Source organism: Erigeron canadensis, chromosome 2, assembly GCF_010389155.1.
Source record: "Erigeron canadensis isolate Cc75 chromosome 2, C_canadensis_v1, whole genome shotgun sequence".
Lineage (NCBI taxonomy): Eukaryota > Viridiplantae > Streptophyta > Magnoliopsida > Asterales > Asteraceae > Erigeron > Erigeron canadensis.
This window is the reverse complement of record NC_057762.1, coordinates 23,990,887-24,004,527: the sequence shown is the minus strand read 5'-3', so window position 1 is coordinate 24,004,527 and position 13,641 is coordinate 23,990,887. Positions and strand designations below refer to the sequence as shown.

At 32.4% G+C, this 13,641-nt stretch overlaps 2 protein-coding genes and 1 non-coding gene across 3 annotated transcripts; 2 read left to right on the top strand and 1 right to left on the bottom strand.

Moving 5' to 3' along the window:
• Positions 1-182: 182 nt before the first annotated feature.
• On the bottom strand, positions 183-5,239 carry LOC122588698 (UDP-N-acetylglucosamine transferase subunit ALG14 homolog). The gene is made up of 6 exons (XM_043760867.1): positions 5,135-5,239; positions 4,169-4,365; positions 3,794-3,933; positions 1,617-1,763; positions 1,456-1,515; positions 183-742 (listed from the first exon to the last, which is right to left on the bottom strand). Exons 2-6 carry the CDS (start codon positions 4,314-4,316, stop codon positions 566-568), a joined length of 672 nt encoding a protein of 223 aa, XP_043616802.1. The 5' UTR covers positions 4,317-4,365; positions 5,135-5,239; the 3' UTR covers positions 183-565.
• A 1,949-nt stretch (positions 5,240-7,188) lies between these two features.
• On the top strand, positions 7,189-8,358 carry LOC122587923 (zinc finger protein ZAT5-like). The gene has a single exon (XM_043760077.1). The coding sequence runs from the start codon at positions 7,189-7,191 to the stop codon at positions 8,332-8,334; it is 1,146 nt and encodes a 381-aa protein (XP_043616012.1). The 3' UTR covers positions 8,335-8,358.
• A 380-nt stretch (positions 8,359-8,738) lies between these two features.
• Positions 8,739-8,811, top strand: TRNAA-AGC. The gene has a single exon. It is a non-coding gene; the product is annotated as a tRNA-Ala (tRNA).
• Positions 8,812-13,641: the final 4,830 nt, after the last annotated feature.

Genomic DNA, 13,641 nt, shown 5'->3' with positions numbered 1-13,641 from the left:
TTCTACTTAGAGATTAACCAAGGTACTGGGACTCAGAACCCAAAAGGTGACAATAAGCAATTTCTTTCTTTCTTTTTTTTTAATTCAGATGACAATTTAGCTATTGAGTTTTTACTCGGCGGAAAATGAAATTTCCCCGAACAATTCTAAACTTTCACAAATATAAAGCAAATGAAGCACAATAAGATAAAATAATTCTTTTACTAATTTGGCTACATAAACTACTGAAGTATCAATTTTGTGAAGGATGTGACCCATTCATATATAACCTTCTGAGTTTGGTTTATGAGTTACAATATAACTTTTGTAAAGGTTATTAACCATGCATATCTATAGATTCAGGCATCTATTCAAAGTACAATTTGTTACATCAGACGATTTCATAAAATCTTGCAGCGATAGCCATCCTCTGATGTAAGTAATATTTCCTTTACCAGCTTCAACTTCGTCGAGTAACTTAGTAAAAACTTGCCAACTAAATTCAAAGCCCAATCTGCCGCCATAGAACTTTGAAAACAGATGGGAAAATGGCATGTGTAAAGATGGAGTCGAACCTATATTCTAACTACATAAGGCGGCCCACATAACAAGCTCGGGGATATTGTTTTTGTAGTTGCGGCCACTGCACAAATAACTGATCAGCCATGCGTAATCTGTAAAGAAGCAATCCACTCAATGATAGTCTTTGGACTCTTGCAATACTCTCCACATAGAAAATATACGACCATCTGATTCCCAAAACCTGAAGTTGCACACAGCGTCATCAAAAGGGTCAGCAAAAACAAAACACAAATAGAAGATGGCAAAATGAACAGATTCCAGTAATGGGCAAAACAAATACGGGTTGAAGCAAAGCAATTTCAGTACAGGTTAAGTGGCCCGGCAGGTTAAGATGATAAGCTAACACATTTTTGACCATTTCTTTAAAAAAAAATTATGAGTCCATCGTGTATGCTTACAGAAGAAGACATTCAAAATCAAAATCTTTGTATATAATAATCTAGGAGGTTGTAAGCATTAAAAATAGCCTTTGGCAACTTTCAAGCAATTTGAAGTAGAAAAACGACCCAAAATTAAACCTATATTAGTAAAGGGGTCAAAATGGCAAAAGTTTGGAATTGTTTGTCATAACTGCTCGAGCGCTCGCTGCTTTCGAAATAAGATGCTTTGGCGTAAGTGTCCTCTAAGCATAATATAAGACATGGCGAACAGTTTAAGGGAACTTTTTGGCAGTTAGTTGACTATCTATTAATCTAAAATATAGATTAAATAAATCTTGGCGACCATAATCAATATTATCAAATAATTTTCAATTGTTGTAATGGGCAAAATGTAACTTAACATCAAATATATATTCTTTTAAAAGTACACGTTTAATAGGACATGCCAAAAGAGAAGTTATGAAACTTTTCATGGGCTGAAGAGAGAAGTAATATAAGGTTTAGGTAATCAAACCTTGAAAACAGATGCGATGGCACATATGGGAATACAAGTCCCAGGACCGTTGCATATAATCTGCATATAAAAAATGAGATGTCATCAAAAGTCTACAAAGACAACAAAAGAACGAAATAACATTATTTGTAGTAGGGTACTAATGTAAAGAAAGACGGTACCACTTCAGGTCTGATTTTCACCATGAGCAACAAAGCATGACTTAAAGCATATAAAGTTGTCCCAACAGAGGTGATATATGACTGACCCACTTCACGGCTTCGATATATTTGCATAAACTGTACAGAATCTTGCCCTTGCAGACTTGTCTGCACGAGTAGGTACCCCATTTTAAGCCATGGTTCGAGTTAGTCAGAAAACAAACAGGAATTGTCATTTATGTAAATGAGAGAAGCTAAATTCCAGAAATATTGACTGCAAGAAAATATAAAAAGAAGCATAACTTTAATATAAAACCTAAACACAAGAATCATGAAAACCAAAGTTCTGGCCTCCACTTGAGGAACCAATTACCTATATGAATTTGAGTCATCCAGTAGAATGTAAAAGCAGCATTAAACAGTGAATTAATGTCTCTCATACTGAAGTACAGAAATACAGAAATGGAATTTGGTTGCAGCAGAGTTAAGTGGTATTTAACAAGTGCAGCATGATAAAGACAATGTTGCTGTTTGGAATAATAAAGCTGGAAATGTTGCAATTTTACAATGCAGTGTGCCAGAATGTATGCTAAAGGGATTTGCTGTTTGTGTATCTGTGAGAGGCTGAGAACCAAATAGATTGACAGGAAGTGTAGCATAAAGTGTTCCCATCAGCAACAGAGGGCTAAAGATAGTTAATACTATTCATAAATATAAAAGATAGAAACAGAATCATATCCTATATATGGAAGCACATTAAACCAGATATTAAGAATGACACACAGAAAACAGCACAACAAAATATTTTTCTAAACAAACCAGATCATAACACAAACTAACTCATGCAAGAAAAAAATTTGACCAAAGAATTGCCAAGATATAAAATGCTTGATAAATTGTTTTACAAATGAGTGAAAATGTAATGATAGTTTAGATGTTGGCCCCTTTAAGGTGTTCCCGTTGTGCTTGTCAACTAGTTGTTTGAAGAAAAGGATAGATGAATACAAAAGACTATCCAGTATTTCTTAACAATCATATCCAAAATGTATGTGTGTTGTAACAATGGTAAGGGTTAGATACAAAAGAACTCAGATCTTTAATTTCTAATACATACTCTAAACTAAGAAAAGGTCAATGTAAACTTTATCCAGGTCAGACCAAGAGTAAGTTCAATCTGTGACTTGACTCAGTCTAAGTAGTTAAGAACTGGTATTTCGGTGTTTCGTTCAAGGACCGGTATACAAAATTTCGGTATTTCGGATGGTATTTCGGTGGTATTCCGGTAATTAATATTATTAATATTATATTATTATATATAATTATATATATATAGATGTATATACATAAATAATAAGAAAAAGATGAAACCGGGAAGTGCTGAAGCACTGAAACAGAAAACAGATTGCTGTAAACACAAAACAGATTGCTGAAAAACAGAAAACATATTCAGATTGCTGAAAACAGAATTCAAATTACTGAAATACAGACTTCAGAAAGCAGAAAACAGAATACAGAATTCTGAAAACAGAAAACTGAAAACAGATTTCTAAAAGCAGAAAACAGAAAACAGAATTCTGAAAGCAGAAAACAGAAAATAGAATGCCTACATGAAACGAAAAAGCAGAATCCTGAATGCTTGAAGCCCCCGCGGTTGTCAGTCACTCACTCACTCTGTTGCTTGATTGTAAAATTTGATCGTGGCTTTTTTTTGTTAAGAGATTAGGTTTAGGTTGTTTTATTTGGGTGGGTTTCTTTACTCACGTGTTTAATTGATAATGGGCCATAAAAAAGAAAAAAAGAACCTGAATGTTATTAAATTAGGCCCAAAAAAAAAAACGGTAAAACCACCGAAAATACCGAAATAGAAAAGGTCAAATTTCGGTCAATACCACCGGTTTTCCCAGAAACGAAAACGAAACCGGTATATGAAACCGAAATTGTGTCAACCATCCAAAATCTGGTATACCACCGGTAGACCACCGAAATTGATAACATAGGACTCAGTCAGGCAAAATAGAGTCGGGTAAACTGGCTATAGCCTAAAGGAAGGATAATTCATCTAGTACAACGAAAAGGAAAGGGACAGCTAATATTGTAGATACATGTAGAAGGCAATCTAAAGTTTTCAGTTATCTTGAGCAAAACTTCAATGCATCACCTAAACAATAATCACAGGCCATTTCATACTTCTTGCATACCTTATTATTCAAAGTTTCCTCAAAAACACGTGCCTTCTGAAGACTCATATTGTCAGTTGCTGCAGCAACATAGAATCTTGGAGCAAATCGATCTTTTTCCATAACAGATAACAAATTAATCATTTCAGCCGTGTGCCCACCTACAACAAAACCAAAAATTTGATATGAATCAAAAGTATATTCGAACAAAAAAACTGTCTCCATCTTAAAAAGAATATGATAAAGTTTGAATTTTGAAAATAACCATTGCCTACTTAATCAATTTAAGGAACCGGAAAAATGTTATGAATCCATAAGAATGATGAGCTTAAAACGAGTCAGATTGTATGTTTCATTTATGTAGGAGCAAGAGCAGTTATACATTTGAAAGCGCACCTGAACCCAAAACAACAAGGGTACTCAAATGCTTCTGAGAAGTTTTAGGGATCGGTTTGCTACTCTGAAATATAACATACAGAATACGAACCACAAGTAGCGTGGTAGTAATCACAAGAACGACAAAAATTGCGAAAAACTGCAGCATTTTCGGATAGGCAATCTGCTAGACTTGCTTACTTGTACAAGTATATTACCTGCATCACATAAATTAATAGTTAAGGAATATTGAAAAATACTCGCATCAAAGGTTCATAGAATATCACATTTTTCCAAAACTAATTGAGCAATGTCATATCCCAATGGTGTCTCGAAGATTAAGCTGCTAAAGCTACAATTTTTGGCCCCCTGATTATGTAAAGTCATATATACTTGCCCTTAAAAAGTCTTAACCATGTATAAGAAAACGAAGCTAATTTTTTCTCAGACATTTCTGTCGCACATAGAATAATGCCGCGTTTATAATGATCGAATGATTTATCAATTGAAAAACTGACTACATCAATTATGTTAAAGATTCTGCATCACAAAAGTTCGAAAGATAACTTTGTTATAAAATATTTTAAAAAAAAAAAAAAATAGACAACATATTAATATGTCAAAAGGCTAATCAAAAAGGTTTCATTTTAGAATTTTGCTTTTGCCCTCCAAATTACAAATTAAAATAGATATAAATTTCTATATATATTCGATCAGTGAGCATACAACATGATAAAAATAAGAATGAACTATGAACACTTTCAGCTCTCAAGTTAAAAAAAATTTTATCAAGGTGCAGACTTCATTGAGGCATTTGATCGAACACCTAATTTGCAACTTGAAAATTGAAGTCTAAAATTACAAAATTATGAATAACAACGGTAATACTAGCTGTTGATCTATATAGATTCTATGCTAATAAAATTATGATAAATATTTTATTGTTGTAAAATATAAGGAAATTAAAATAAAATTGGGGATGGGTACCTTAATTAATTAGAAAGGAGTTCCATCATCAGAAACCCTAAATTAAACATCTTCTATTTGAATACGGATTGGTGTCTTAAAGTTGACTTCAAAGCCACCCAATGGAGTTTACAAATCAGTCAGCGTTTTAGGTAGTCGTATTTTCTTAAACTCAATTTTTTTTATGGAGTACTTTAAAATTGTTTTTAACTTTTGAAAATATTTTGATCTTAAGATTCAAAAGATAAAAAGATAAAAGATTATCTTTAAATCACTCTTTAATTTAAGGGTTAAGATTAACAACTCTAGCAACCAATAAGATACCAATCCTATTTTCTTTTAGCATTTTTCTAACAGGTTTTGACAGTTATACCGTTACAATAAAATTTAAAAGTGAGTTTTTAATAGAAAAATAACATTTATTATGTTTAGCATTTTCCTAAACAAAAATACAAAACTAATGTTATTTATGGAATAGGTGATCATTTCTACTTTATATTAACTTTTCAACTTAATATCACCAAATATGTTTTAAGTATTTATTAATTGTACAATACAATAATGTGTGGATCGTCTTCCTTACCCAATTGATAGAATTTTAAAATACCAAAATATATAGCATTTTTCTTCTCAATTTTAAATGTTAGTGTTAATTAATAAATTTACCTAATTGATAGAATTTTATAATACCAAAATATCGCATTTTTATTCTCATATTTTCTTCTCAATTTGGTCATTGATCATTAGCTTAATGGTTGAAATGTCATCTCTTATTTAAGAGGTCTTGTGTTCAAGCCTTAGGAAAGATATAGGAAGTTCATTTATGAGGGTTTGGCGTGGGTATACCCAGATTCAAGTCTGAGAGGACAGGGTTTACCCTTATAAATCGTCGTGTCTTCGGACAGATTAGTAAAGGGCCCCCTATCAGGTATTTAAAATAGACATTTCTACTGTTAGGGAGCTCTCTAACGCAGATCTGATTAAAACAACGTATGCTAGACCTTCCATTGTCGAATCACGACACGAAGTTTCCAGCAAAATTCACCTTTAAAAAAATATTGCATTTCCCAAAAGGAAAAACTTGTAGAAAGAGTATAAGATAACTAATCAAAAGGAGAACACACAATGTAATGTAACGGTATGATATTTTTCATTTTAACGGGTAACACCTTCATTTAACGAGTAACGCCTTGTAAAATACTGTATGTAATTATTAAAGATAGCCTTGTAATTAGATTAACGTCGTTATTCTAACATAATAACTGTATATATACATTAAGATTACCATCTTTAGTTCGATGCAGATTTTTTTAAGGATCCGACTACAAGAAAAGATTTGATTATAAGGTTTTCTAATACGTTCAATTATTTTTACATATATTTTATTGTATATAAATGTTAAGTTGTTTACTATAAACTTTATTGATTATGAATGTTAATCTTAAAAGTTTTATTGTATCAATTCAGCCACCGCATATGGTGCAAATAAAAAATCTAGTTATAATATATATATATATATATATATATGAAAATAAAAATCCCAATGAAAATATGAAGTCAATTTGTAACTAAAACTTAGCTAAACTAATTTATCTTATTATATTTAATTAAAAAACGTTGAAATTAAGAAAAAATATTTAAAGTTTTAAACGAATAGTAATAAAAATTGATACGTGGATGAAGATATAGTTTCAAACTTTTCTAACGAGTAATTCTTCTATTTTTTTAACATGTTATTACCAAAAGTTGCCACCAAATGATATTAAAGGTCATAATTAACCCCATTTTATTTTGTGCCCAAATAAAAATCTAGACACAGAAAGATTATAAATTATAGAAAAGATTTGGCCTTTTATTTTTCAAATTTTATGTTCCATCCACTCTTCACCACTTATATCTCTCTATCTCCCACTTACATTGATCACATGCATAAGAATATATAAATACATATGCACCACCTTTACTACTTGTATATTTACTTCTTTTCAATCCTATATTTTCTCTCCACAAATTTTTCTATCTTGCATGGTGATTGATTATTGGGGTTGTTATATCATAAACCTAGCCAGCCATATATGGAGGCTGCCGTAGAACAAACCACTACAATGATAACGGTCACCGGCGAGGCCGCTGATGGCGGTGTGCCTGTTGATTATAATGGTGATCATGATAGTGGTCCGGGTCCTAAAGACATTACCAACAATATTGTGGCTAAAGGCAAACGTACCAAACGTCAAAGGCCACAATCTCCGATTCTTTTCACATTTTCATCATCCAACAATATTGATAATAATGATTTAACGTATTATTCCCCGGTGTCTTCATCTGGTTTTCCTGATGGTAGCACCACAACGGAAGATGAAGACACCGCGGAATCCTTGATCCTTCTCTCAAAAGGCCATTCATTAGACCTTTTTACATCGAAAAGAAACAAAGATGATAATTATGATGGAGGAGTTACCAAGTTTAATAGCAAAAAATACATAGAGTCTCCTTCAAGCGGCGGAGTTTATGTTTACGAGTGCAAGACATGTAGCCGGACCTTTCCTTCGTTTCAAGCTCTTGGAGGCCATCGAGCCAGCCACAGAAAACCTAAAAATAATGACGTCGACATAAGAAGACCGCAACCATACAAGATGGTTATTGACAACAACAACAATGAGCCACCACCACCACCATTACAATTTGAATTCCCATCAAGGAATAACAATTATACATCTATGACAAATTATCCCCATTCTCAATTAAATAACCGTGTTTCTTCGTTCATTGGAAACACGATAAAATCGTCGTCCAAGCTTCATGAATGCTCGATTTGTGGTACCGAATTCAATTCAGGGCAAGCATTGGGTGGTCATATGAGGAGACATAGGGTAGCTAATGGCGGAAATAGGGGAAAGAACATCAACAACACTACAACCATCAACAACAACATTAACAAAAGCACAAACAATACTATGTTGTCATTGATCCCATTTGGTATGGTTACAAATGCGGAGGTCTATGATTTAAATTCGAAAAATGGTGATGATGCATTATGTCTAGGTTTGGATCTTAACCTTCCTGCACCACGAGAAACCACCGTAGCGGCCGATAGTGACCTTCAACAACAACAGACCGTCTTTGCATTGCCACCACCGACAATGGAGAATAACGAGAAGGAAGAACAACCGGTTGTTCAATTGTCCACCACCCCAACATTGGTGGATTGTCACTACTAAAGGGAAATGTATAGCATTCACCAAAATCTCTGATTCTTAATTACATTTATTTATAAGTTAAAGTGACTTGTAAAGGTAGATATATATATAGATTCAATCATCGATCGATCATACACTACTGCCGAACACATTTAAATACACAGTAGGAGTAATTAATTAATTTGTTGTCCTGTATGTATTATATACTCCATCATATATCGAAACTATGTATAATGAATGTTGAATTTTGTTGTTATATATCTTTTCTCTTTTTGTGTTTTTCTTTAACATATATTGGATATATAACGGTTTAGTGATTTGTTATAAACATAGAGACGGATTGCTTACTAAAATAATTGAAGCACTTGGTAAAGTAATAAATTATCTAACTTGAAAGAACCGTCTTCATAAATTGAACAGCAAGAGGGGATGTAGCTCAGATGGTAGAGCGCTCGCTTAGCATGCGAGAGGTACGGGGATCGATACCCCGCATCTCCATACCTCTTTTTTTAATATTTATTTTTTAATAGGCAAAGTTCTCCAAATGGGTTTAATATGCTTACCTTGCGCTAATGGGCCTAATGGAGACCTCAAGATGGAGACGAAAATATACAAAAGCCCAAAAAGTAAATACACAAAAGCCCAAAGTTCTCTGAAGTGTTATGTTCGTTTTGAACCAGTGTATGAACACGTTATAAGAACAAAGTCGGGAAGTATATGGAGGACACCAAAGCAGGCAATATATGTTAGATGTATTGACTCATATCATTAATCACATATTTGGATGCACCAATTTTATAGAAAATGTTCCCCAATAGTGATTTGTCTTGAATAATAACAATGTATAAAGAGGGAAAACATAGAACTTTCAGAAGTGTTTATTGTGTTATTTATCAGTATTTTACTAAAATTTTGGAAAACACTTAAGTTTATATTACAAATGTCAACTTAAAAAACATTATAAATATATTAGTTTTATAACATGTGTAACACCTCTAATTCTCTAAATCCTAATTTATTCTTTTTATATCCTAGAAACTCATAATTACTCATACTCTCTTAAGAGACGATTCTGTCGCCGACTACTAGTGTTTGTAGTCGTTCATGTCTCGTATTTTCCCCTTCCATTTTGTCACTTGAAAGCAATCGATATCTACTTTCTGCCTACTCAATGGATCAATCAACTCTAAAAATTTTCATCTAAAGCACCTAGATTCTAACTACGAACTCTAATCCTATATGAAATCAGTGATATAGCATTTCTTCTAAGGGATTAATCACGGGATACCTAACATACTTTCCAGTTTGTACATAGTTACCCATTATACTTTTTTTATTGGTATATATTAACCCACAAACTTATACAATTGTACATGGTTCACCATTATTTTCAAATCTGGTTCTCTCTCATCTACATATCTTCAAATCTGATTCTGTCTCTAAAAAACAAACTCAAGAAAACCCAGAAAAATCAGAAAAACGCATATCTTAAAAGAAAAAAAAAAGTCATCCCTTTAATAAGTTTTGGATAGTTTTTTAGTAGCCGCAAGCCATCTCTTATTCACTTGTATACCCCGCAATACATATTGTACCTTCGCCTATCTAACCAAACACTTTCCTCTTATCAAAAAAATCATCCCTTTAAATGCGTATAATTACAGAATAATAACAAACTTTTGTATATATTTTGATTTGCTTTAAATAGCTAGATCTTGCACTTCATTTCATCAACTTCACATATCATTTCTCAAGTTTGTATACATACATACATACATGTTTCTGTATCTATATGAATATATACACGTTTTGTGTATAAAATTATATATAAATATTATATATATTTATGGCTTTCAGAGCTAAGAGAAAAAAATCAACTCAACTTTTGATCTTGACCACTAAAAAATTAATAACCAAATTGATCTCAACCCCTTAAAACTAATAGTCAAATAGTCAAACAACCAATGTAACCTTTCAGATTCATTCGCATTTAATATATGAAATTAAAATCAAGCATTTTCTATTATTAATTTAATTAATAGATCTGACTAAAAATTAATTACATATCTTTATACAAAATATCAATTCATTTACCATCTTTAACCATATCACCAACTATCAAAATAACTTTCGGCCACTACCTGCCACCAACTACCAGTAGCCGCTGTTACCTCTGGCCAATGGCTACCACCAACCGCTGTACACCTGCAACCAAATTCCATCCAAAACGGATGTACACACGGATTTATACCGTCGCACACCACAGATATATAAACGTAAGATTACATTAAGTTTTTTAACCACTATGTTCATTCATCACACATACACACAAATCTATTGAAGTATATCATACCCACAAAATTCATCAAAATTCATTACAAAAGTGAAGATATTACCATATAACCATTACGTTGATTAATTACAAAATTTATTTTCTCCATAGTATTGAAGTGTATCATGCCCATAAATCTATCATCACACACACACACACACGGATCTATAGACGGATAAACATACCCACAGATCTCTTATTACACGCACAAATATAGAGGCGAAGTAGTCGACGGGAGAAGAGGGGTCGGGCTAGAAGTGGTGTGCGACGGTGGCTGGAGGAGTGACATGGCGGGTCGTGTGGTGGTGAAAGGGCGTGTTGTGGCTGGACTAGAGAAGTGTGTGTTTGATAAAAATGTGAAATGAGGTTTGACATGACAGAGTTTTTGTTTTGTTTTTATCATTCCTGCTCATTTTTACTTTCTAATCTTTTTATAATTAAATATCAAATACGAGTATATTTTTATTAAATATGTTTTGGGTCGTTCTAATCACACATCATGAGTTTAATTACACACACCACATATATGCAATTTACGTAGTCAAAATTACATTTTCAGAATTTTTCGCAACATTGGTACAAATTTTACATTTTGCTATTTAAAATAAATTAAATTTTAATTCATATTAGTGAACCAATTTTGTTCAAGATTGAAGGAAATTAATTAGTATGCTAGGAATACATCTAAAGTTCTAAACAAATTGACTAGAAATTTCGTCAAATTAAACTCTTAACAAATTAACCATTTAATCTAAATTTTAAATAAATATATTAAATAAAGTTTCTTAGTGGTTTATACAAGATGTGTGTATTTGTAAACAACCGTTATTATTAGGGTTATCAATCGGGTCAACCTGCGCCGGGATGCCAAGTTGAAAATATATAATCCTAACTCGCCCACTAAAAATTTATTGTTAGAAATATCAACCTACCCCTATCTCGGGTCTGCCAAATTAACCTAATTAATTATAACTAATTTTCAGCCATTTAGGTTGGCAAGTTAATGGGTTGACAAATCAAATGGCTAGCTTTGGGTCAAATATGTTGTTTTTGGTCAATGGGGTGGGCAGGTCAATTGGGTTAGTTTAGGTCAAGCGGGTTCTTTTGGGTCAAGTGGGTTGGCGGTCAAATGAATATAACTTAGGTCAAGTGGGTCAAATAGGTTTTTTTTTTGGTGATGTGTGTTGATGAGTTGATAGGTCAAGTGGGTTTTGAGGTCAAATGGGTCAACATTATATATAATAAATATGATTTTAAAGAAGTTATTCAGGTTAACGGGTCAACTGAACCACCTAATAACCTAACCCGGACCCGATAAAAAAAATCAAGTTAAAGATAAAGTTGTACGTATTTCGTGTACTTTTAAGTATATATTTATTGTTTCTAACCCGGTCACCGACCGGGTATTGATCTAGTTATATTCCGTTTGTGGTGGAATTTAGTTGTGATACCAAGCTTTCAGATAACACAATGGCCAGTGTAAGATAAATTGTTCGATCAACTGGTCCTTTCGTTTTTATTTTTTTTTATTTTTGAAGCTCTGGGTTTTCTGGAATTTTTTTTTTTAAGGGAGAGAAGCAGATGTGAAGATATGTAGATGAGAGAGAAGAATATTTGAAGATAATGGTCAACCATGTACAAATTTTATAAGTTTGTGGGTAATATATATCAATAAAAAAAAAGTATAATAGGCAACCATGTACAAACTGAAAAGAACATTAGGCATCCCGTGATTAATCCCTTCTTCTACTTCTCCGATACATGCCTCTAGGGGTGTTCATCAAACCGTCAAACCGTCAAAACCGGACCAAACCGGGGTACTTGGATTGGTTTGGTCGGATTGAGTTGTTAAAGCCTGGTCTGACGTTTTAATTTTTGAAAAACCGGGTTCCTTGGTCCGGTTACGGTTTGAGCAAAACGTAAACCGTCAAAAACCGGACCGGACCAAAAGATATATATGTATATATATAATATATTTACTTCACATATTTATCAACTTTTACTGAAGATATTCTACTTACATATTTTAGTATTATGCGCAATATATTATCAGGTATTTTACTTCAGATATATTATAAAAAAAAAATTTGGTAGACAATTATAAGATATTCTAATAAACATTTATTTATATTATATAAATATACTTTTTCTTTCATTCTTTCCTATTTTTAGTTTATCTTTTTATTTTTTTCATCTTCATTACTACACTATTTTCCACTCAAAGATCAAAATTATAAGACTCGAGCCCTTCATCACCTTTAGTATTTCATATTTTGTGAGTACAAAACACAATATAATTGTAACTTTATTAGTGTTTTTATTAATAATATTAAGATCATTGTGTTCGTGATATTTATTTGAGTAATAAAAGAAAAGATAAAAAATATATACGGAATATATATGCATAAAACTATTTGGGGATAAAAATGAAAAAAAAAAAAAGAAATCACGAAACCGTTGAACCGGTCAAACCGGACCGACTTACATTGTTTGGTTTGGTCTGGTTTGACAACATATCTGGTCCGGTTTGGTTTGAAATAAGTTGAAACCGCGAATCTTGGTTTGATTTGAGATTTAGTCAAAACCAGACCACTAACACCCCTACATGCCTCAAATTGCCATGGGTCCAAGGTGTTACAAATGCATCAATGTATCCTATTTTAGTATTCTACACCAGGGCAACGACATAAATTCTTACAAGTATTAATTTTTATAACAAAATAATACTGAGTATAAGGGCAACTTTTGCACTGTATTCTCAAGTTTTTATTAAAAGAAAAAAAAAAGAGAAGATTGGATAGGGGAAGAATGGATAGAAAATTACATAAAAAAAAGGCATTCTCGAGTTGAAAGAAGAAAAAAAAAAAGTTGATAATTGAATGTATTTTTGAGTTAAAAGGGAAGGAAAAGAAAGGGTAAAAAGATACAATTTTACATTTATAGCCTTGTAATAATTAAAACCTATATATAAGTTTGAGGGGTATAATAATAATTTAACC

What these genes read in the sequence shown, in the direction of transcription:
- LOC122588698 (XM_043760867.1), bottom strand. Translation starts at nt 4,316, where the DNA reads ATGCTGCAGTTTTTCGCAATTTTTGTCGTTCTTGTGATTACTACCACG. An exon ending in CCTTGTTGTTTTGGGTTCAG is followed by an intron (nt 3,934 to 4,168) that starts GTGCGCTTTCAA and finishes GTTTTGTTGTAG; the next exon opens with GTGGGCACACGGCTGAAATG. An exon ending in AGGAAACTTTGAATAATAAG is followed by an intron (nt 1,764 to 3,793) that starts GTATGCAAGAAG and finishes CTACTCGTGCAG; the next exon opens with ACAAGTCTGCAAGGGCAAGA.
- LOC122587923 (XM_043760077.1), top strand. Translation starts at nt 7,189, where the DNA reads ATGGAGGCTGCCGTAGAACAAACCACTACAATGATAACGGTCACCGGC.